Genomic DNA, 24985 nt, shown 5'->3' on the forward strand with positions numbered 1-24985 from the left:
CTGTCGCGCTCCCTAAGTCTCGCGACACCTCCTCCTCCGGAGCGCCCTTCACCGCGGGCTGAGCTGAGGAGGCAGGCGAAGATCTCGCGATAGTTCCTCGTTCCCCCCTCCGGCGCAGCGCCGTTTGGTTTTTCTCGCGATAGCGCTGGGCAGGAGGCTGGGGGGGGGGAAGGGAGCGCGCGGGAAGGGGCGGTAGCGTGCGCGCTGAAGTCAGCGCGCGCCGCTGGGACCGGGGGGCGGGGCCTATATAAAGGCTGGGGCCGAGGCGGGGGGGGCTCAGTCAGGAAAGCGATTCGTGGTGGACGAGCGGCAGCAGCAGCGGCGCAGGCCCACAACCGCGTTGAATCTGAATTTCTCGAGGCGGAGCGGGACACCCCGAGACGATCTCTCGTTATGAGTCATGTGGCGGTGGAAAATGCCCTCAGTCTAGACCAGCAGGTGAGGGACGGGCCCTGGAATGCGGGGGGGGTGGGGGTGGTGGAGCGGCAGGAGGCCGCTCCGTTAACCGGAGTGCGGCGGCGTGAGTAGAGGCGCGGAGGAGACTGCGAGTGCGTGGGGCATGGATGGTGGGGGGGACGGGAGGGATTCCCGGCGTGGGACTCCTCGTTCCGCTTCTCGCTCCGCGACGTTTGCGTCGTGATTTTCCCCTCTATTCCCCCCTACCCGCTTCAACGTGGCCCGTCTGTGGCGTATTCGGTTGTTGCGCAGTTTCCGCCGTGAGGCGGCTCCGGGCCGGGGAGGGGGTTGGAAGGGAAGGGGGGGGGGGGGGGTGGCGGCGCGGGAAGGACGGGACCACCGTTGCCGCCGTAGCCGGGATCTGCGCCTGCCCCCGCGGCCTCCTTGCCACGCTCCAGGCCCGGCTTTTGTGTGGCGGCGAGCGACGATGGTCAGGCTGGTTGCCGGCACCCCTGGCGGCGGCGGCGGGAACTAGCGCGCGGGGGGGAGGGGAAGGAGGAGGAGGGAGCCTCGGGGGGGGAAGGGGGGGGGGGGCAGGGAGAAAGACGCGATAAATGGCGCCCATTGTGCCTCTGACGGGGCGAGATGGGGGTGGGGGAGGAGGGCGCTTTGTGTCGGCGCCCCCTTCCCCGGGGAAGGGCTGGGGGGATGGAGGGAGGGGGCGATGGCGGCCGCCTTTGTTCGAGCTGCGTCAGCAGCGGCGGCCCTTTCCCGCTCTTTCCTCCGGTGCCCGTGGGCCCCGGTGACGCAGTTGGGCCTGGACGAGGAGCGCCTCAGCCGGCATGTGTCCGGGCGGCTCCCGGGCCTGCGAGCTTGTTGTTCTTTTTTTTTTTTATTATTTTTTCCTCTTTTTTTTTTTTTTCTCCCCCCGCCTCTGCTGGGCGGAGCCGTTCCCCGTTCCCTGCCCAATGTGGAGGGGGTAGATGGTTATCTAATCCCGGGCTGGGGGGGGGTGGTGGTGGGGGAGGAGGGAAGAGGAGGCTCCTATGTTGTAGCGAGACCCAGGGCGGGCAGCTGGCGTGGCAGGGCAGCGCTAGCCCTCGGCGCCTTGTAGGCTTCGGGCGGCCGCTGCTCCGGAGTCTTCGGCGAAGTAGGTCAGGGAGCCGGTCCTTCTCTCCCCCCCCCCCCCCCCCCCCCCCCCCCCCCCCCCGCCTCTTCCCGCTTCTTCCCCCTCCTTCCCCCCCCGTGGTAGCACGTGACGGGTGCCGGCTGCCGGATTAGCCGGGCGGCTGCGGCTGCTCCCTGCTGCGCCGAAAATCCCAACCCGCAGTGCCGGCTGCACCGCCGCACTGAGATGGCGGCCGCGCCGGGCTTCCTCGCTGCGCCATCTCCGAGAGGGGATTTTGGCAAGTGTTGCCCCTTCTTCTCCCCCCACGGTGGGGGCGGGGGGGGGTCGGGTGCGAGAAGATCTGTGCATCGCTTCTGTTGACTGCTTCTGGAGAGGCAACTTTGTCCTAGTAGCGAGTCCTTGTTTTTGTTTACTTCTAAAGTAAGAATCGTTCTTTAGCCTCCTGTGGATGCTTGGATCAACTAAAGAGATTAGAATTCAAGTAGCTTTAAAGAGGATCATACGTGGCCTGCCGTGGGAGGATTTTTCAAGAATCTGAATGTCCTAAATGGCAGCAAATGCAACTGAACGTCTAAAAGGACAGTACACTGGGATCTTTGCTTTGGATTGGTTCACATCGTAGTGGAAGACACTTTAGTGCCATTGGTCTTGCATAAAATTTACTTAACCATGTTTTGTGATTCCCAAATAAGTTTCTGATCTTTCCAAAACAGCTATGATCTGGTGTTTAAGCTTTGTGAGTTGCTCCCTGCCTTCTACTGAAATTAGTCCATAGTGTGTTTGACCTAAAACGTTTGGGTTACATGCTAGTAGTGCCTGAACTGAAATACCTCTTGGTAGACTTTACTGGGAGACTGAAGGCTGTAAACAAAGTTCTAGAAAAGCAGGCAAAAAATTGTGAAGTCGCTTGATGTTTTGTGAACAGCAGCTGCCTCAAACATGTATCTCAGTAGTGTTAATGCAGCATAAAGAAATAGCTGAGTCCCTGCAGGTGAAGGACCCAACTGAATTGGTATTATTTGGGCTGTAGTCTCTAGATCTAAAAAAGTAAATTTAAAAATTGCTATTGATCTCAATCGGCATGCATTTGAGTAGACTGAAAGACTCTTTTAAATGGCTCTTTAGCTGGCATATATTGCGTGAAGCAAAGTCAGTGGTATTTGATTTGGTCTGCGTTTGGCTTTGGCTCTCTTGGCTTTGCTGGCTGTGTGGTGCGTGTTTATTGGTGGATATGAAGACATTGGGGATGGTGTAGCCTTGAGTACTAACTATGGTTTTGGTGGTTCTCTTTTACAGGAGGTGTAACTAACACTGTAAATAAATTTCTCTGTAGCAATAACTTGTCTGAACACTGCTTACTCTTAATAAGCAAAAGGACTTTTTGTATCTTAGCATAAATTCATGCTGTAACATGTTGATACTTGTTTCATTTTTTCTAGTTTTCTGGTCTAGACTTGAATTCCTCAGACTCTCAGAGCGAAGGAAGCTCTTCAAGCAGTAAGTACAAGAAAGTTCTCAAGCTTACAAACACAGTTTTAGAAATAAGGGTTTTGTAGCTGTGAAAAGTAATTTCTGAAGCAAAGATTCATGGAGGTTGATGGGGAAATTGAGGAGGCTGCTAGTTATGTCTGCTTTAAAAATGCTGTATCCTTTAGGTAGGAGCACTTAATTTAGGAGTGATACAGCATGTGTAGATTTCTTGAGTACTTAACTAACTTGAGGGACCTTAGTGTTCCAGTTTTGTCCCAGATTTTCTGTTGCCTCTAGTCAAACAACTGAGGCCACTGATTGTAGTAGTGGTGTGATGATCTGGCTAGAGTTGCAGTGTTTAAAGGTAAAAGTTTTAGTAGTTGACTGTACTAATTCCGATTAATTGAGTAGAAATTGCATTCTCTGACATGCAAGGCTTAAGTACTTAAAGAAGAGAGGGGAGTCTTCCAGGAATTCACATTCACCTTTGTGGCTGGTACATTCTGATTCACGTTGCTTAGCAGACAGATGCTTCTGGATTGAAAGTGAAGAATGCTATTCAGAGGCAATTACATGTGGCTTCTGGTTTGATCTAAGCTGAACTGATGGGGATGGAAAAATACTGGTAGTAATAATACTGTGAGTACCAGTACTTGAATGACACAGGGAAAATCTTAAGCTGCTCAAATACCTGGCACCAGGTTAAGCCTTAATGAGTTCTAGGAAGACAAGCTTTCATCACAGACACTGTAATATCCATAAAGGGCATGTATGACTTGGTCAAAAAAAAAAAATAGCAAGACCATCTTCATTTAAAAAAAAAAAAGGCCGTTATCTAAATGAGTATGCAAGAATTCAATCTTCACTGTGTTGAGTCCTCTGAGAGAAGGATATAAAGTGCTGTATTAAAGGACTCTTGTTTAAAGATGCTGTAAGAGGCCTTAAAGCTTGTGAGGCAGGCAGGGTTTTTTTCCCCCCCGAACAAAAAGCTGTTGTTGGAAAGGCTAGTATCTCAAAAGGTGCTAATGCTGCAATCTTGTAACACCACCTTTCTTTTGTCCTTTAGAAGGCCGATACATTCCTCCTCATTTGCGGAACAGGGAAGCTTCAAAACAGGGTATGTATCAGAAATACAGTGGCAACACTCCTACCTGGTTCTTGGCCTACTTCTGAATCTCTAGGAACAGACTGTTAAAGGCTTTGACAGTACTGTTAAAGGTGATTATGCAGACTGCTTGGCTATTCTGTGCAAAACACTGTGACTTAATCTTCTGCTTTTAGTGTGCTATTCTTGGTTCCTTTACCAGGTTATGTTCTAAGGTCAAGTTCAGTATCTTGTCTGGCACAATACTTCCTGTATCTTATTAAGCAATTAACCGTGACTGAAGCAAGATGGTGTCTCCCATCTTAACTAGCTCTGTAATCTTGAGTATTCACCTTAGTGACTTTTGGGAGTGCTTTTTTTTTTTTCTGGTGTTGACTGTGTTGTGAAACTTTAGTAACCAGTTGTTTAGTATGAACAAATAGCACAGTTTAACTTTGTAAATGTACGTTCTACACAGCTTGCTCTTAACTAGGCAGCATGAGAAACAAAATAGTTAAGAAATGTCCTTGTTTAGCTTCCTGTAGTTTTTATGTAAGTCCACAAGAGTACTTGCAGAAGAAAATGTGGGATACTGGTGCATGAAACACATGACCAACATTGGTCATCTGTTTACACAGGGGAGTTCGTGCTGAGAAATGGCCTTTGTATCTTGCACTTCCTAAACAAAATGTAAGAGTTCTTCAGTGGAATAAAACATGACCTTTGTAAGATAGAAAGGTAGCAGATACTGCAGCATGCTTTATCATCAGGTCTAGTGATTTCTGTAGGTAGAAGAGAAACACTTCCTCTAACACCTACTGAAATACTGGAATGGAAGAACTAAATTGCTTTCTGCTACACTGCAACTTAAGGAAGCCTTTAATCTCATCTCTTTCTAAAACAGTGGATTTCCACAGATTCCCTTCTCAATACTGCAAGAGGACTCATTCCATTTGGAATGGGTGGAAGGAGAACATCGAAGTATATATATCTCATAGTACTTCTGATGCTGTGTAATTTTAAATTTAACTAGATAAAAAATGCTTCGCTCCAGTTTTGTGCCATTTGAAGGAACAGATTGGTCTGGTTTTTTGTCTTGCCTTTGCATGTGCCCAAGCTAGTGTGTTTTTTGGTTTCTTAAACCTAAAAGAAGCACAGCCTAAAGCACCAAATGGTGAACAGCCTGTTACAAGAAGCCAGTGTTCTGGGGAAGGTAGAGGGGCTGGTTGGCAGCTCAATGCTCTTGAAGTTCCTGATCACATTAACCTCAGATGTGAGCAGTCTTTCAATAAATTGACCTGCTAACCCTGAGAGGAATGTGCAGGTTTCTCAAAAGCAGGAAACAAAGTTGGCTTGTGGACATTTGGTGTTTATATATAGATTTCCTTTGCCTATATGACAACTTGTACCAAACTGCAGTTTAATCTTTCGGGATATTGGATATGGAGGGATACTTCAGTCTTAACCGCGAGTTCATATGTGACCTGTTATGTATAGGACTGTCACTGTTGTCTTCTCTGTGTAAGATGAGAATTCAGACATTGCAATGAGATCATGTATGGCTTTTCTGGGGACTTAAGCTTCACCTTGCAAAAATGTAAACAAGTCATGAAACTTAAGTTTGACCTGTGGCTTGTTCAATTAATAGAACATAGGCTACTGCTTTCCTTGGTAAACCTTCAAAACTTCCTTTAAACCTGTTTTAAGTACTGGATCACTAGACTCCTCATGGCTCCCTCAGACAAGGCTCATGATGGCTAAATGGAAAAGCTACAGTTCCAGGTCATGCCCCCTACTGGGAAGCAAAGTGGGTATCATCGGTACAGTGATGTAAAGCTGAGCTATTTCATAGAATGATTTGAAGTCTGTTACACAGTTCACTTTCATGTGAAAGTACATGCTTCTTTCTCTTATTTACAACTAAATTGACAACTGCGTTAAGTGTGGTGAAGCTTTTGTGTATATTGGCTGCTCCTTGGAATCGTCAGCAACAGATGTTTTCAAGGTGTAGGCATTAACAAGCAATAGGCAAAAGAGACATTGGATAATAGTGGTATTTGACCATGTTACAAAACTCTTGATGCAGCCTTACAAGTGTAGCAACCTGAGAAAATCTTTATTGACGTAAAAATCAGTTAAACTACTTGGTAGAACTATGTTTCAGTAATGAGTAGAATTGTCTTGCTCACATACTGTAACCTTATGGACTTTTGTGAAAGTGTTAATTAACTATAACTGCATTCAAAAAAACTTGAAAAAAGAAAAAAAAATTATTTGTCTCCTGCGGGGTGTTCCCTTAGACATGCTCTAGCAACAAATAGTGTACAGTTCCTAGCTTGGGGTTCTCACTTTCCTCTAGTTCATGACAGTATAGTAATTCATAGACGCTATTAAAGTTCCGCAATGAGCATACTTGCAGCTAAGTAAGAAATTGCTTAAGGCAATGGACTTAATATTTAAAAATAGCTGTTCTTTGTGTTTGTGAAGAGGTGAACACCTTCATGATTTCAGTAGGTATTGACAGGCGAAGCATGCTATGGGATGTATTTTTTTTTTTAAAACTCCTACAGTGCCTTCTTCGGCTTACTCTTTCTATACACCTGCAGATCTGTCCCTATTGCAATACTAATCTGTTAGCGTTGTATGTAGGAACAGGACAGAACTGTGGGGAAATAAGAGGATGCATAAAAATATGTCCTTAGGTTACTTAATGGCAGTTCTGTTTTTCAGCTGTTGAAGCTACAGTGCAAGGAGCTCGATATGCAGTGCTGCCTGGTCTGAAGTGTCTTGCTTCTGTGAGCTTGACTTGATAACACTAGAGCTTGTTGTCATGTCATTTTCTTGTTATAACTTTCTGGAAGCTGCTTTTGGATATTTAAAGCCTAACCCTGATCTCTAATAGATCAAGGAACTTACTTTAAGGGTCTTTTCCAACCTAAAGGATTTCATGATTCTTAACTATTTTTCCCAGCTTTAAAAAGCTGATGATTGTTGGTGCATGTGGCAGCTTTTCAAGTAAGCTGACAAGGATTGGTGATAGAGCATTATGAAATGCAAATTAAAATGCTCATTGAGGAGAAGTATTGACAATTCTACCACTTTTCATAGGTGCAAGAACTAAAATAGTTGTTCTGGAGTAAATTAACTTACTGAACTCCAAACTTACTCCTTTGAGAAATATGTGTTGGATGGAATCTATATGGATTTTTACTTAAAAAAAAAGTTTGAGGAATTTCATCTTGGTGTGTTGGCTTTTGATTTGCCATGTGTTCTAAATCATCATGATGACTTCTGCTAGCTGGTTACTTGGAATTGACTTGTATGGCCTGGACCTCTGTTGTTCTATGCTGATCCACAAGTAAAACCAAACTAGGAATACCAAACCGAGAGTGGAATTAATAGTGCTAATTGCCAAGCAGTGTGTATATATGTATTTGTTTAAGACTTGGTCTAGAAGTTCCTGCAGTACCTCAGAGAAAAACATGGCAAGGTGTCAGCTGTGGAAACTACTGTAGTAACAAGCTAGATAAATAAGCTTACTTTGTATGCTCTTTGGAGTACAAAATTTTGACTCGTTCCTGGAACTTGGTAGAAGATTTTAATGTAGTATGGAGTCAGCCCAATTTTTTCACTAATGAGAAACTGCATCTGTTATTTCTGAAGATTGCTCTGTCAGTACCACTGCTGTTAGATCTTTTGGTAGCATGACATATCCCAATGTATTTAACGTGGTTTGAAAGGTACTCATACTAAAATCTGCCTTTAGATGCCTTCTAAACAAGCTACAAATAAGTTTCTTATATGTTAAGGAAGTGATTATGGTATTCCGGATCTTCTGTCAGCAGTCTCTTGAAGTGAAATTAATTATCCTTAAGGACTAAAGTTACTTCTTAAAGGACTAGGAAAGTCTTGAGTGCTAATAAACTTCATGTGTGGATTATTTTTGTTGTGTGCTTCAGTTAGCCCAGACCAAATGAGTTATAGTTCTCACACTAGTTTTTAGAATTCCCTTGTGACTATGCATGTCTGGATTCTGGGGAGTAGAATTTCTTACTTCAGAAAAAGTAGGGAGGAAGGGGAATGACATTCTCCAGAGAACATCTAATGGTAGAGTAATTGCAGTTGCAAAGCTTTTTTGGAGAGACAGGGCTTAGAACAACCCTTTTCTTTGGAGTAATTTTGTTTCATGGTTGCGTTTACCGTCTGGTGCATAGGTCTTGACTGGTTTTATGTTGTGGAGCTGGCAAAAGCATGCTCAGTAATAGGAGTGACACTATATATCTGTTTAATTGTTTAATTTATTCTCTGATAGAAGCCCCTAGCTGAGACTCTGGTTGGGTCATGTTTTCAAAATTTCTGCCTACCTCCCAACCCCTGGTAGCTGAATAAAACCAAGGGTTTTTTTTACTTCATGGTGTTGGCAAGCTCATGTACTTTCTATTTTTCTTGGTCCTTTTTCTTTGAGCTACATTCCTAAGTAGGTGTCTACTGAAGGTAGGTGTAAAAGTGCTGTGGAAAATTTCAGTGGGGTAATTCATTAAGAACTCCATATTCCTTATTTCACTGTGATCGTAGATCAGATTGCTCTGTGTACTTGCAGTATGACGAAACATTCTAACTTCCATGTGGATTTCTAATGCAAGGGCTAATACTGTTTATTAATTTGTTAACCTCACAAAAATAAAATTCATCCAGCATTTATGTTCAAGTTGGAGAGATAATGTAGGCTTGGCAAGACTTAATGTCTTAAGGTTTCTTCTGATACCTGTTAGCCAGAGTAGGCAACTTGCATGCTATCACCAAGGGAAGTGCAGCATTTTAGAAAATGATGTGCTTGTACATGAGTGGAGGCGTTTCAGCAAGTTCTCATAGGCAATGAGATGCTTAGTCGCTATTAGAATAAGTCTTAACATCTGTACATCTTCCATTCTTGAAGGACTGCTTACCTTTCAATCTTGTAGACCTTCCAGTAGAGACTTAATGGACAGAACTTAGCTATTTTTCTTGTAAAAAAAAAAAAAAAAAAAAAAAAATTAGACTATGTAATGTATGGCTAAAATACCTTTCTTTACTAGGTTTTGATAGTGGTGGCTGGAGCTCTAGCAGAGACAAGGATGCATACAGCAGCTTTGGTGCACGGTCTGACCGTGGAGCAAAATCAAGCTTTTTTGACCGTGGAAATGGATCAAGAGGAGGAAGGCAAGTACTTATTTGTCTGGGTGGTACACATGAAGTCTGTCTCGGTTCTAGTAGTGCATCTGTAATCTTGATGTTAAAATTGGAGTTCTAGGTGTGAACAACAGGATAAGGTAGGAGGAACCTGGGAGGGGAGGAGAGAGCAAGAGAACACTGCTTTTAAAGCTACATGAGTTTAAGGATGGGAAATTTGCATGTGTTGAAAAACGTGCCCAGTAGTCTGCCACCAGCCACTCACTGCAGCTATAATGACTTGCTGACCTAATCAATTCACAAAAAAAAGGGCTAGATGGGTGGCTACTTCCAGAAAAATCATGAAGAGCTGTTGGGAGCACATAAACTACATCAAAATGGATTTTTATTTTTTCTAATTTCAGTATTTTTTTTCCTTGTTTAAAAAGTATAGTTAATAAAACTGGGTGAGACTCTTGCAGGTTCTCTACCTTACTTGATCAGTCTTAAACACATCATGCGTTGTATGCACAAGTGTGGTGAGAGTGGCCTTTATCGACTAGTAAAGCTGACGCTAGTCCTGTATCCAGACTTTTCTCAAACATGATTTACCAGACCAAAAACTAAACAGTTGAGGTAAGGACTTTTTCCACCTTCTTTCAAAGTCAGTAATGCAGGTGAGCTCCCTCTTTATAAAATAATAATGTGACATGCAGTTGAGGTATTTACTTTGGTCACGTGTGTGGTGGGGGAATAAAGGAAAAAATTGCAGCATTTAAGGGTTTTGTCTGGATGTAGGAGACCTATGTAAAATGATGCACAAAGAAAGGGGGGAGTACCAAATAATGTCTCCTAAGAGGTTTAAGCGGACCTCCCTACAAAAATGGCAAAGACTGAACAACTTCAGTTGCAGCTCTGCTGGCAAATGACTGATTCTTTTACATCTGTTACATTTAACCAACTGAAAATTTTGATACAAAGTTTGGTGTATCAAGCTCAACTGAGCTGTGAAATCATGACAAACTCTTCTGTCTGAGGCAGAACAATATGACCTAGTCTGATGGCTGGGACTAAACTCTTCAGTTGGTAGATCAAGAAGCAAGTACAGATAGTCTGATGACTTTGAATTCTTCTACAGTTTTACATGTAATACCTAGAGCATACACTACTAGGTGATTATAGCTTTAATTTTGCATGTCAAAAAATCCTGTTGCCCGGGAGTGGTAGCCTGATATTCTTGCTGTATTTAGATATGAAGAGCGTGGAAGAGGTGGTGACTATGATAGGAGCGGCTTCGGTAGATTTGACCGTGGTGGGAATAGCCGCTGGTGTGACAAATCAGATGAAGATGACTGGTCAAAGCCTCTTCCCCCGAGTGAGCGCCTGGAACAGTAAGTAATGGAACAGTGTAAATTCACATGACAGGGTCAGTTGTTATGACTAGCAAGTAAAATACTTTCTCTTCTGTTTTTAGAGAGCTCTTTTCAGGAAGCAATACTGGCATTAACTTTGAGAAATATGATGACATTCCTGTTGAAGCAACAGGCAGCAACTGCCCTCCGCATATTGAAAGTGTAAGTGTTTTACTTTTTTGGTTGTGGTTTTTTAAAATCTGGTTTGCTGATGTGTATCTAATTGTGACTATTTGGATGTGAAACTTGATGCCATGCTGTCTTAAGTTCAGGGAGGAAGGGAAACACTGTCTTGCCTTCCTATGGCTAAGCTGTTTTGCAGAGGGGGGTTGCACATGATGAACTAAGACATGGGAGAAATTGGTCTAAGCTTGTTCAGTTAACACTTGTAGCTCACTTAACTATGTGACTTTAAACGTGTAAAGGAGTAGAAGTGCTTGGAGGTGCTGGTTGGGAGCAACTGCTTAAGCATAGGCAGTGCATTGTGCTAAGCATAGTATACTGGTGTAGTCACTTCAGGCTTGGCTGGCTTTTTAAGGCTAACTTAAATAACTGGACTAAGTAGATAACCAGACTCTAGGTAACTAGGTCCTGAGTACCTGTAAACTTAACAGGCAGGTTTGTTCTGTAGGAAGAGATGGAAAAAAAAGCTACTTTATAAATGACTTAAACTGAATGATGTGTTCTGTGGTGGCTGAAGGGAAGCATCCCCATCTTTCTTGTTTTAAATATCTTACAGTTCAGTGATGTTGATATGGGAGAAATTATTATGGGAAACATTGAGCTCACACGCTACACCCGTCCTACTCCAGTCCAGAAACATGCAATACCTATTATTAAAGAAAAGAGAGACTTGATGGCCTGTGCTCAGACAGGTAAGTTAGTAACTCTTTACTGCTCCTACTTAGGCGTAGGGTCTTGTATTTCTCAAGTTGCAGGTAAGAGGGTCTGTAAGGCAGTACAACTTTCTCTTCAGAGCATACTGAAATAGCTGCAGTGTTGAAAATCAATTAGCTTTAGAGTCATGCAGCTGCTTTAGATGTGGATGACTGGGTTTACTCTGTCTTGAGAGAAATGTTCAGGGCTTAAATCACATTTACTTAAGGGTTTTGTGGTGCTGAGTGGTAAGGGTTTTGTAGAGAACCTCTACTGCCTAAGGAGTGCTCTGCAATGGCAGAGGTAGTAGCCGTATACTGGTGTAGACGTTAGTGAGGAATATGCTAGTGATATGGGATTAGTGCTGTAGTTAAAAGTACAGTATCTTTGAAAACCAATATTAGTAACACTAAATTGTGTCCTAATAGGGTCTGGGAAAACAGCTGCATTTCTTCTACCAATATTGAGCCAGATCTATGCAGATGGCCCTGGTGATGCCTTGAGAGCTATGAAGGCAAGTATTTAAATACCTAGTCTTGGAAAAGCTATGACCAATGTGTATTTCTGCCCATGTTGATGTATGCTGCTGAACACAATAGCTGGGCTTAAATGTCATATTGCTTTGGGTATGATAGGCAAGGTTCTCAACTTCTAGAAAGCTTCAGCTATTTCCCTTGAAAAATGTACGCTGTGGAACACTTTTTTTTCCTACCTAAAGGGTTGATACCTGTAACTGTTTAGGGAAAAGATTGTTTATGAGTGTTTTTGTTGTTGCATAAACTTCAAAGATGCTTCCCTTGCTACAAAAAACTTAGTTACACCTGTCTGTTGTAGTGACTTTAGGATAGGAAGTAACAGGGTTTTTTTTTTGACTGTTTTCTCTGCTGCTTAAGTTAAGGATGATGGCGCAGGTCATAGAGACCAAGCTTGTGCAGCTGCGTTGCTGTAAATGTATTGGCTAACAGCTGAATCTTCGGTACTGTAGTACGGCAGAGTCTTCAGATAAAGTGCTTAAAACAGGTTGGCTTTCAGCCGTGCGTTTTCTTTAAGACAGACTTGGTGACCTGTCTTCAATATTGCCTTTAGTAGTTTTTTTAATTCCCCTTGTATTTGTGGTACTCATTCCAAGTTTGTTTTTTTCTTCAGGAGAATGGAAGGTATGGGCGCCGTAAGCAATATCCAATCTCACTGGTCTTGGCTCCCACTAGAGAGCTGGCTGTGCAGATCTATGAGGAAGCCAGAAAGGTATGTCTAGGAGTTCATCATCACAAAATAGCTGAGGTATAGTTTTTTTTAGAGCTAACTTACTTTGTTTTATAGTTTGCATACCGTTCCAGAGTTCGTCCCTGTGTTGTATATGGTGGTGCAGACATTGGTCAACAGATACGTGACTTAGAACGTGGATGTCACTTGCTTGTAGCAACTCCAGGACGACTGGTTGATATGATGGAGAGGGGAAAGATTGGATTGGATTTCTGCAAGTAAGTAGAATGTTCCTGTCCGTATGCTAATGATGTGACAACTAGAAACCTTGCCTTTTATAGAGAGATCTAGAGTTAATGACACTTAAGTTTTAGCTTTCAAACTGTATAAACATGTAGTGGATAACTTGTAGCCTTCTGTCTGTTCTAGGTTACAGCTTAAAGAGAAAAAGCTCTGAAGAATAACTTTTCTTATTACTATTCAGGTACCTGGTGCTTGATGAAGCTGACAGGATGCTTGATATGGGCTTTGAACCTCAGATTCGTCGAATTGTTGAACAAGATACTATGCCACCAAAGGGTGTTCGTCATACCATGATGTTCAGTGCTACTTTCCCCAAGGAAATCCAGGTACTTTTTCAAAAGCTCAAACATTTTCAGTTCATAGGTCCAAATTCCCCTTCCACAAATGCAAAAAAAAAGTAATAATACCGTTTTGATATTTTTTTTCTTCCCACTTTTTAGATGCTTGCTCGTGACTTCCTTGATGAGTATATCTTTCTGGCTGTTGGCAGAGTAGGTTCTACTTCTGAGAACATTACACAGAAAGTAGTATGGGTGGAAGAGGCAGACAAACGATCTTTTCTGCTTGACCTGCTAAATGCCACAGGTAAAGACCAGTTTCAGCTAAGCAAATAAGGCAAATCTAATGACTTAAGTACTTTTTTTGAGTAGGTGAATGAAAGGGTATTTCCTTAAAATGGAGTGAATACATTCCACTGGCTAAATGTCAGTTTTAAGTTGACATAAGCTCTTACGGTAATACCAAATGGGGAGGGAGGTCTCCAGTGGCTTCAGGTTAAAATAAACAAGAGCAGAGACCTAAAACTGCCTTTTACCAGATGTGTGGAGGCAAGCGTTGTCTGTGCGGCTTTTCTGCTAATGTGTGCTTTGATTATTATTAGGCAAGGATTCGTTGACTCTGGTGTTTGTGGAAACTAAAAAGGGTGCAGATGCTCTTGAGGACTTCTTGTACCATGAAGGATATGCCTGTACAAGTATACATGGAGATCGCTCTCAAAGAGACAGAGAGGAAGCACTGCACCAGTTCCGTTCGGGCAAGAGCCCAATTCTTGTTGCCACAGCAGTAAGTAAAATCTATGAAGTTTGAGCCAGTAAGCATACTACTTGGCCTGTGGAATTTTACTAAGATCTGATTTAATCCTTTAATCATTAGGTAGCAGCAAGAGGACTAGATATCTCAAATGTAAAGCATGTCATAAACTTCGACTTGCCAAGTGACATTGAAGAGTATGTACACCGTATTGGTCGTACAGGCCGTGTAGGAAACCTGGGTAAGTACGATCTAGAACTTTCATAGACAGCACTTCATACCCAAGTTGATAGATGTAGTAGTATTGGCTAAGGAGCAAATGGCAACTAAGTACTTGAGAAGGCCATGTGGTGTGTTCTCTGAACAGAAGCTGGTCACTGCTGTCTAGCCGGTGTGGAAGGTAGCCAGTTCCTTTAGCCTAGTGCTTTTGTTGCTATTTAAAAGCCCTGATACCACGTGTAAGCTTGGTATCTTCTGTGTCTGTCAGTAAATAGCCAGGGTTTTTGTGACTAGCTGTGGTGGAATAATTGTCTTATACAGCTTTCTCTTCAGGTAATTCTAGTGTTCTTGAGCTTGGCTATGAGGAATCTGATCTTGTACTTGCCATGGCTGCGAGTGGAGTGTGGAATGGGTTTAAGTGCTATGGTGTATTTGCTTTGTGTAGGGCTAAAACTGAATGTTTACTTTAGGTCTTGCCACCTCATTCTTCAATGAGAGGAACATAAACATCACCAAGGACTTGCTTGATCTTCTTGTTGAGGCTAAGCAAGAAGTACCATCTTGGCTGGAAAACATGGCTTATGAACAGCATCACAAAGGAGGTGGCAGCCGTGGGCGATCTAAGAGGTAATGGTCACAACTTAGGCTAAAAGTATACCTAATCCATTGTGGGAGGCAGTTGGGTGACTTGTTTTCAGTCTAAAAATATAGTTAGAGGAAGACAAACTAGTGCAGTATAAGCTGTGAGTTATGCACATCAGAAGGTGACACTTAATGTCTGATTTTGTTCCATCTTACCATAAGGCAATTAACCCGTAAGACTTCTCCTCTTAAGCAGACAATTAGATACGGCTGGGGTACAATGATATGTTGCAAAAGTAGTTTTAGAACTCTGTGAAAACACTTACTAGAAATGCATACCTGTGTTTAGGAGAAGGTAAAACACGCCTCCTGACATAAAACAGGAAAGGTATGAGGGTTAGATTGCAGGTGTGAGGCCACTTGTAAAACAGTTTTGCTATGGAAACCTAAAATACCTTATAAGCTGATAATGCAAAGCTGTGCTTAATGGCTTAAAGGGGTGGGAGGAGAAGCAGCCCTTCCTCTTAATATACTTAATGTGATATGACCACATGAATTCTAGTTGTTCGGCTTTTCCTTCAGAAGCACGCTTGTAAAATGATTTAACTCCCCTCTTCTACAATATGAAAGGTGGTCATAAACGCATCACTTGAACACTATGATAGGTTTGGAAATTGTGTGGAGCAGAGGTTGCACTGAACCAAATCTTACCACGACCTGATAAAGTAATTCTTAGTGTAACATGGCAAATTCAATGTGACTCTGCTTGAATAGTAGTAACTTTTCCTTTGTTATCTTGAATGCCCTTTCCAGATAGCATTGGGATGCTTATAAAGCATGCTGGGCTCAACACTTGTAGTGGTTGTTGGCCCAGCCGTAGTTGGTAACCAGAGTTGAAGAAATTTAGTACTTGAATCTCAATGTCTGCAGTGCTTAAGATACCACTGATGTTACTCAAGTGTTTGTTTTCTTCCTTTATACAGCAGTAGGTTCAGTGGAGGATTTGGTGCCAGAGACTACCGAACAAGTAGTGGTTCTGGCAGCAGTAGCTTTAGTAGCAGTCGATCCACCAGCAGCCGCAGTGGAGGGAGTGGCAGCAGAGGATTTGGAGGTAAGAAAAACTGGGCAGGCAGTGCTGGCAAATACAAAACCAGATGTAGAATGCTTGCTGTAATAAAACCTCTGGAGGTAATGTTTAAATATGAGGTCAGCTGGTGCTTGTTGCGCAAAGTCTCAGCATCCTTCTTGGATCTAGGCTAGTGCAAATTACTTGTCTTCGATTAGTTTGATGCCATCTGTCTCTTCCAACATTTTAGTTAATGTGTGCATTTGACAGTGCTTTTGGGTGGGTTTCCTTTAATAGGCATCCTGTCTGTGCCCTGGCCTATTTTCTTGTTGTGAAGGCTAAAGTCTTCAGTGGGTTAATTAAGCATCACTTTCTCTTGCCTTTCGTAGGTGGTGGTTATGGAGGCTTCTACAACAGTGATGGATATGGAGGAAACTATAACTCCCAGGGGGTTGACTGGTGGGGCAACTGAATCTGCTTGCAGCAGATATCCTACCATACAAGCTAATATGGAAACCACATGTAACTTAGCCAGACTATACCTTGTGTAGCTTCAAGAACTCGCAGTACATTACCAGCTGTGATTCTCCACTGAAATTTTTTTTAAGGGAGCTCAAGGTCACAAGATGGAAACAAAGGAACAAGTAGCCCTATCTTGAAGGTGGTTTTGAAGACTCTATTGCTGTAGTCAGGATTAACTCCCCTCCCACCCATCCCCACCCAGGAACTGCATTTATGATTTTGTGACTGAGGATCATTTGTTTGTTAATGTACTGTGCCTTTAACTTTAGACAACTTTTATTTTGATGTCCTGTTGGCTCAGTAATGCTCAAGATATCAATTGTTTTGAAAAAATAAAAATTACTGAACTTGGGCTAAAATCAAACCTTGGCACACAGGTGTGATACAACTTAAACAGGAATCACTGATTCATCCATAATATTACAAAGAAAAACTTATGCGGTAGCCTGCATTAGGGCTTTTGGTATTTGCAGATTTGAAAAATAAAACATCTTGAAGCATATCAATGCAATTAGTTTCTAATGTGGCAAAACTGTACTAAGTTAAAGTTCTGATTTGCTCACTCTATCCTGGATAGGTACTTAGAACCTGATAGCCTTTAATAAGCCATTCCAGTCATGATGAGATGATGTATGGATACATGCATACATTAAAAGCACTGTTTTTGAAGTTAATGCAAGTAAATACAGCAATTCCTTTTTCAATATTTAGGCAGATCATTAATGTGAGCTAGCCAAATGTGGGCAGAACATTACAGGGAACGTTTAAAGGTCTGATAACTTGAAATAGTTTTTAGGAGAATTCATCTATTTAGACTTTTTAAAAATGCCTGCCATATGAAATTGAAATGGTAGAATGGCTGACCATGGCAGTGATGGGTCCTCCTTAAGGGCCTTACTGAATTTTTGGTCTAATAACGCATGCTAGTGTTGATGTTTTTTGGTCAAGAGGGTATGAACAGGAAGAATTATGCAGCAGGCTTTATTTTAATGCAGATTCACATTACTCTGTTCAAGCTGCGTGGAGATGTTAAACTGGCTTACTGTAGACTTTGTAAAATGGCTCCAGAAGAGTAACAAACAAACCTGAGATCACAGAGGTTGGAAATGTACATAAACTGCACAAGGTTTCAATTCTGCTATTAAAGTGCAGTTTTAGTCAGTTTTAGTTGCATAGGTTTCCATTGTATTTATAGTCTGTTTATGCTAAATCTGGCCAAAGATAAGTATTGTCCACCAGAAAAATGCCTCTGCCACTTGGAATTTCTGTGCTAACGTTGTGGCCAGAGCAGTTAACAACTAATCTACAGTGGCATAGGAAAATGGCAAAAATCTCCTAAAGTGCAATAGATTTTTTCAAGTGTATTGTGCCTTGTTCTAAAACTTTTATTAAGTAGGTGCACTTGACAGTATTGAGGTCATTTGTTATGGTGCTATTTCAAGTCTAGGTTTAGGCCCTTGTACATTTTGCCCATAACTTTTTACAAAATACTTCTTTTATTGCACATTCAGAGAATTTTATATATGTCTTGTGTGCGTGTCCTTAACTTCCAATCTTATTTTGTCTCTTGGAGATTGAACGCAGCTTGTTTAAGGAGAAGGAAATAGATTCTAAAACTTATTTGGGACCATGGGAATGATAGCTGGGAAGAAAACTATTTGCACACGACAGATTTCTAGATACTTTTTGCTGCTAGTTTTGTGTAATATTTATTGAACATTTTTGACAAATATTTATTTTTGTAAGCCTAAAAGTGATTCTTTGAAAGTTTAAAGAAACTTGACCAAAAGACAGTACAAAAACACTGGCACTTGAATGTTGAATGTCACCGTATGCGTGAAATTATATATTTCGGGGTAGTGTGAGCTTTTAATGTTTAAGTCATATTAAACTCTTAAGTCAAATTAAGCAGACCCGGCATTGGCAGTGTAGCCATAACTTTCTGATAGTAAAACAAAAATTGGCAACTTAAAATTAAACATGCCAAGGTTTTGATACACTTGTCTTAAGATATTAATGAAACACTTCTAAACACTGATGTGAAGTGTCCAGATTCTCAGATGTTTGTTGTGTGAGTTTTGTTTAGTTGTGTGTTTTTTTTTTTTTCAGTGAATGTCTGGCACATTGCAATCCTCAAACATGTGGTTATCTTTGTTGTATTGGCATAATCAGTGACTTGTGCATTTTAGCAAGTTTTATCAGCCAGCAATATTTTTCAGTTCAGATACAAGGATTCAAAACAATATGCAAGAATGGATTTAAACTTGCTGAATGTGAAAATTGAACTTCAAGTCACTGTAGGTTTAGAATTGCTTATTGTATTAGTTTAGATGCTAGCACTGCATGTGCTGTGCATATTCTTGATTTTATTAAAATAAAAAAGTTGAACTGCACAGTCTACTCATTTGTGAAGCGTCACTCTTCTGGTTTACAAGATCTGTAGCCCAAGCAGTCTCATTCACGTGCAGCTCTGGAAGTAGGTGAATCTAGTGTGGTACCACATCAGTGTGCTTATAAATGGTGGCTAGGTTTAGGGCTATAGCTGTAGCAACCTTAAAATGATCTGTGCCTCACCATGTTGGATACTTGTACAGGTTTTCTAGAGAAGCTAATAAAGCAGGTGTGGACAGATGAGGAGACCACCTTTTTTTTTTTTTTCCTTAGGGGTACCAATTTTGGCTGTAACATCATCATTAAAACTTACTGAACTTTCACTCAGACTTGACTTCTCAGCCATTTAATATTAAGGACTTGATCTCACAGTTGCGTCTCTGAACTTAGCGAAGGTGCATTGTAGTAGACAGGTTTAATTTTGACATCTTGCCTGTTGATTGTTGCTAGGCAGCCTCAATGAAAAAAAGCATGTGCAATTCTGTGGTGAAAAGTGCAGTATGTACCCTCTTCCCTCTCTTCCTCCAAAAAACTGTGTCCCCTCTTCCCCCCAGTTAGCAAAGGTATACCCACACTGCAGTTTTGAATATCTTCTAAAAGCTATGGGACTGAGCTGTAATTAGGCTAAATGAGGTTAAGTACTGGAATATCCAAGGGGATACAGTGAAAAAAATAGACTGGAAGCATCTGAACCTATGTTAGAAGGTAGACAAAAGTCTTCATTAAGAAGAATGTGATTTAGAAAGAACCTATATTTAATGACATTAGGAACCAATGAATTCACTGGGAGAAAGTAAGGCTGAGAACTCAGGTCCATAATGGTGTGCTGCAGACATGGTAGGGGTTAAGGACCAGTAAAGGTGTCATGTGGCCTTGCAGTCCTGGATCCTGACACTGCCCATCTGTAAAGGTAACCTTGCCTCCTTGGTACACTGCCAGTCAGTGATGTGTGTGAGTTTTGAAGAACCACGGTGAGAAGGAGATCAGCATGCTTACCAGGATAGCTTGCTGGAGGAGCTGCTTTGAGCACACTGAGTGTGGACCACACTAAATTTACCTGCTTTAGACTTGTGCCAATTATCAACCTCATCATGCAGGGCTTTGTGTTGTCATGCTATGTCCCTGGATGTGCAACATGCACTGGAGTATCTTCCAAAAGCTCTAACCTGGCAGTTTTTCCCCCCTGCATATCATGTAGCTAAAGTCGTAGAAATACAGAAACCCAGTTAAGGGAGAGGAGAGTGAAGTGCTGTGCATTGTGGAGGTGGCCCGTGGGATCTGGAAGTCAAGCCTTGAGTATAAAGGCTTGCACTTGATGCTTGAGCGTGAGGTTTGTTCCTGGTGAAGCCTGTTGCAGAAAGTGCAGGTGTGGCAGAAGTCACTGGGCAGCTGAAACCAGAGGAACACAAGTGGCTCTAGGCCAGGCCTGTGAGCAGTGCTCTCTGGAGCAGAGATCCTAAAGGTAGCGGAGTGGTTAGTGTAAAGCAAGGGGAGCTCCGAGTGCAAAGCAAGTGAAAACTGTCAGAGGAAGTCTGGCGCTCGTACGTGGCAGAAATACTTGGGAAGATTCTGTTCCACTGAGGTTGGAGGAAGCAATTTACCTCTGGTGGTATGAGGTTGAACTGGCTACTGGGGAAACTGCAGGTATGAGGAGCGTTAGGACACTTAAGGTACTGTGGTAAGAGAAGTGCAGAGCATGTTCCCACAGAGGCGGGAGTTTGTTCTGGGCAGCATAATTTTTCTCATGCTAAATGGGGAAAGACTTGGGATGGAGAAAACTGATCCTAAAGTGTAAGGTAAAGAAAAGGGGTTGTGAAGTTAAATGGTGAAAATAATTAGTGACTTGACTTTGACTGTGAATCTGCATTCTATCAGGCCTTCCAAAATGTGCAGTGAAGCCAGTCCAGTCCTTACGCAGTAAATGGCTGCATATGCCAGCAGTGGCAGAGGTTGTAGTAATAAGGCTGTAGGAAAACCTATTCTTGTTTCTGCCAGTGAGGTTACTGTGACCTGTGCAGATAAGCAGTGGTCTTGAATCAACATCCATTTGACTTTGGTGACATGGGGTGGGAGGGATTTAATTAATGTCCTATTGTGGGTTCTCAAAAAGGTTGAGAGCAGTGGGGTTACTAGAGGGATTTGGTTACTGTTTTGTTAGGTGCAGGCATGAAATGTAGGCAATGATTGAGTACAGGAAAAACGACTTGCGCAAGCAGGATGCTGCTGGGGCTTTCACCGTGGCAATCAATCAAAAGTTGCACTGTATACCTCATTAAAGCTGTGTGTCTGTAGCCCTTCTGAGTTTGTGAATCCTCATCAAGTGCAGTGTTCACTGTTGCTCATACTGATCAATGTGTTCCTGAAAATAACCTGCAGTTAGTTATTACAGTCTCCATTGAATCACAGATCTTAAGTGTTTGCTGTCATGCTTTGGAGGAGGGGAGTAAAGGAGAAGTTTCACTCCTACTTTGTGTGAGCTCTTCCCCTTTAGTGAATATGGCTAGATCTGTTGTGCTAGCACACAGTCCAACCTCACAGGACAGCCACAACTGGATTACTTTTGAGGGGAAGAAGATTGCCAAGGCTACAGAGATGACATAAACTATTCCATGAAACTGTCTTGGTTACCACTTGGTGTCAGAAAACATACCCGTACAGATTCTATCTGTGGTTCTGCTGGTTGGTTGCTTCATCCAGTCATTTGCCTTGTACACTGCATTGCTCCTGTGTAGCACTCACGGTAGTAAGCCCCCAGAAAATGATCTATGTAATTAGCCCCCGTTCACAAAAATATTACTTGCCAAGCTGAAGCAACTCGCTGGTGGTTAAAAAAGCAAGCCTGGACCAGAGACAAAATGAGGAAAAGCATCAGTGGTGGTAGGGCCTGCGTCCAAAATGGGGTCCTCTACTGCCGCCCTTAGTTCTTTCTTGGCATTATCTAGGGAACGTCTGGAAAGGGTGTCAGTGCTACAGATCTCTTAAGTCTTGGTTGACTGTTTCGGGTGAGGGTGGAAGGAAATGCTGTTGTGTATTCAGTCATTTGGGGCACTGCTTCTCTGCAGAGAGTTTTTGGAAGCAATTGAAATCCTGCTCGAAACTGCATTTTACCAAGAATAGGTTCACTCTTAGTCCTGCCACTTCAGGGGAAATTTACCATGCATATTTTCTGATTTGTTAGCAAAAAATACTGCTGCTAAAGGAATTACGTTGTTCAAACAGATGTTCAGAGCACAGATTACACAGTGCTGAATCTGACTGATGATCTGTACAGGTTTCAGTACAGCGACAATGTCAAATTATGTATTTGGTGTGATGAAAACTTTGTTCCCACTGATGTTTTATACAAATTAGATTTTTCAGGTGAAGTGTTTGTCATGAAGGGGCATACTCTGATAGGCTATAGGCTTTGCAGGGAAGGCTGAAGTACAATATGAAATAAATCGATAGATCTCTCTTGGTATTACGTACTTAGATATTCAGTGCAGGAAACACAACAGCGTTGCTTCAAGGAGGGACTTGAGTACCAGAGGGTTTTTTCTAGTGGCTAAGGAGTTTATCTAATCTCCTTCAGTTGATGACTCAGTGGGAAAGAAGTAGTTTTGATAAATTTGAAGAGGAAACGGAATGAAGGGTTAGGCAAAGACAGAAGGCATCTGTTCCCAGCTGTGCTGCTGCTCTGGGTGAGCTGGGGCCAGTCACATCATCTTGCTGCAACTGTTCTCCTTTTCTCTTGTTCATCCTGTCAGTGTTAAGGCGTAAACTTTTTCAAGCGAGGACTGCAATGCACGATCCTATCTGTCATCTCACCTGTATCTTCTAGTTTCTATTTAATAATTTGCAGGTAGATTCAGCTGGCAAAAAAAATCACTGCCCAATAAAAGCATGGGATGCCTTAGCATGTTCCTTGATTATTCTACTATAACAAGACAGGTAAATGAGATTTCTGATAGTGTTTCTCAAATAATTACTTTTGTGGGTCTTTCTAATCCAACTTGCATTGCTTCCTTTGTTTTCTATCTTTTCTGGTAAACACTTCTTTCTTCTTGCAGTCAAAACAAACACTGGTTCTCATGGTGCTTGAGATCTCAGAGGCTCATGTGATTGAAAGCATTTCTTGTGAAGCAAGGGAAACAGGCACTTAACGCTATTTACAAAGAAGGAACGGCCAGAAATTAAGTGGACCAGGAGTCATAATTAAAGCTGTTAAATACCACTTGTGTGCTGAACTTCGTCAGAGATTAGATTCAGGTTATGGGAAGTGTTCTCTGAAGAAAAGTAAAAACACTTGAAAGCTGAGGAGTGGCTTATGGAAACAGAGGACCTCATTGTTGATCTCTTCCAGCTCTCCCCTCTTCATCTGTGTATGGAGAAGATATGCTAGGGACTCTGGGTGAAAAGTACTATATGTACTTAATTATGTTATTTAAGTTGTGTGCGTCTAAGAATATAATGGGATCATGTACTTGAAAGCTTTCCTGAGTTTTCTAACTGTATCAGCTGGTGCAAAGAAGGATATATCCCCTCTTCACTCCTTAAACAGCGAGGAATCTGGTAATTAGACCAGTGTTGAATCACAATGTACTTTATGGACACAATGGATTAATTCACCCAGGCACTCGAGTACTTGCCTATTTTATGTGGATAAATTAAAGTGATAGGCCTGCCGCAACCACTAGTGCTTCCGTGGTACTTCTCACGAGTAAGTCTCAGCATGCTTTGAGAAGGAGGTCAGCCTTGCCAGGAAACAGACACAAAGCAGTTAAGCAAGAAGCCGGTGGCCAAGTTAGAATCCAGAAGCCCAGCTCTCCCTTAAGAGAGCTGACCCCGTGTTGCTCTTTTCATGAAAACATCAACTTCCTTTCATGATGACCCGGGGAGCTGGGAGCAGTGTGAGGCGCACTGTCTGAGCATGGGAACTAACACTCCGACTGCAGCCATCGCCCTCCCCTTGGAAGTCATTACTCTTTTAGCAGTAGCTCTCTGGTAATCAAAGTTCCCCATGCACCAAGTCTTAGGGTGGTCATCAGGGTTTTAAGAGGTGTTTTCTGTTACTCCTGGCCTGGTCTGCAGTTCAGCACCAGAGGTGATGCACCCTTGCTTCCGTTGCTGTAAAACTCTGAGGTGTTCTTAAAGGAGTTAATGATGACTTTGAAATACACTTGCCAGGAACCACTCATGAAATGGAGGCAGGTTTCAGCGCGTACTGCAGTACAAGACAGCATTCCCACAACTGGTAGCAAATAAGAGTTGAACCCTGTAGTGCACTGCTGAACTTTCCAGCATGGGCTATGCCACAGGATTATGAATGTCTTAACAAGACGGAAGCATCAGGACACCTCTGGCTCCTTGTTGATGTCTGCTTGAGTGAGTGTGCTTAAACAATGTCTACCTGATAACCACACCACTAGTCACTTTTCTGGGGCTTTTGCTAACTCAGTGGAAAATCTCCCTAGGATGCACTGGAGGTCAAATTACTTCACACTTTTTAGTTCCGATACCAGAATCTCACTCCCATGTAAGGAAAGGATCATACTGCTTTGACCAATTCTAATATTAACGGTACGACTTTGGATTAGAAATATGATCATCTTTTGCAATTCAAACTCGCATGGACAGGCTGTAGACACCCCATACAGGTTCACCCCTACCTCAGGTTCAGTTCTTCAGCTGAAGGAGTTGGATCAGAAGTGGAACTTGCAGCCATGGGAACCTTTTAAGAGCAGGTTAGATGAAGACTTGTCAAGAATTGCATGAATATCATTGATCATGCTTAGGGATAAGGAATGAGTTTCCACATGGATGGTTCAATTGGAAATAATTTTTTTTTTTTTTGTGGCGCATAGTTTCCTAGTTACGCTGGCTGTTGAGTGGTTTTCCTTCTGCAATCACCAGATGTTCTGTGATGAGGGATTACTTCTGTGCTAGGTTTTGCCTCCATCAGTGTTTAGGTGCAGTGTTAAATTGCCAGCCATGAAGTCAGGGACCAGCAGCCATTTATTGCCACGTGTTTGTGCCGTTTGTCCCACTGGCTTAAGACTGTTCTGTTTTCCTTCCATCTTCCCTTAGTCTTTGTACTAAGCCCAGAAACTTATACCTTCTCTGAGTCACAAAGATCTGCCCTCATCCTTCTGAACCAGGTAACCCTTTTTTTCCCT

At 42.5% G+C, this 24985-nt stretch overlaps 1 protein-coding gene across 2 annotated transcripts; it reads left to right on the forward strand.

The window, feature by feature from the left end:
* The first annotated feature begins 260 nt into the window (after positions 1–260).
* Positions 261–18839, forward strand: DDX3X (DEAD-box helicase 3 X-linked). Of its 2 annotated transcripts, none has more exons than XM_063344025.1 (17): positions 261–438; positions 2965–3022; positions 4062–4112; positions 9155–9278; positions 10478–10618; positions 10702–10801; positions 11379–11514; positions 11944–12029; positions 12662–12760; positions 12836–12996; positions 13203–13347; positions 13462–13606; positions 13902–14083; positions 14174–14291; positions 14740–14896; positions 15835–15962; positions 16307–18839. In XM_063344025.1, the coding sequence occupies exons 1-17, from the start codon at positions 394–396 to the stop codon at positions 16387–16389; spliced, it is 1959 nt and encodes a 652-aa protein (XP_063200095.1). In that variant the 5' UTR covers positions 261–393; the 3' UTR covers positions 16390–18839. The 2 variants fall into 2 exon arrangements, with proteins under 2 accessions (XP_063200095.1, XP_063200102.1); XM_063344032.1 differs by having other exon boundaries at positions 15838–15962.
* The last annotated feature ends 6146 nt before the right edge of the window (positions 18840–24985 follow it).

Source organism: Chroicocephalus ridibundus, chromosome 1 (assembly GCF_963924245.1).
Source record: "Chroicocephalus ridibundus chromosome 1, bChrRid1.1, whole genome shotgun sequence".
Lineage (NCBI taxonomy): Eukaryota > Metazoa > Chordata > Aves > Charadriiformes > Laridae > Chroicocephalus > Chroicocephalus ridibundus.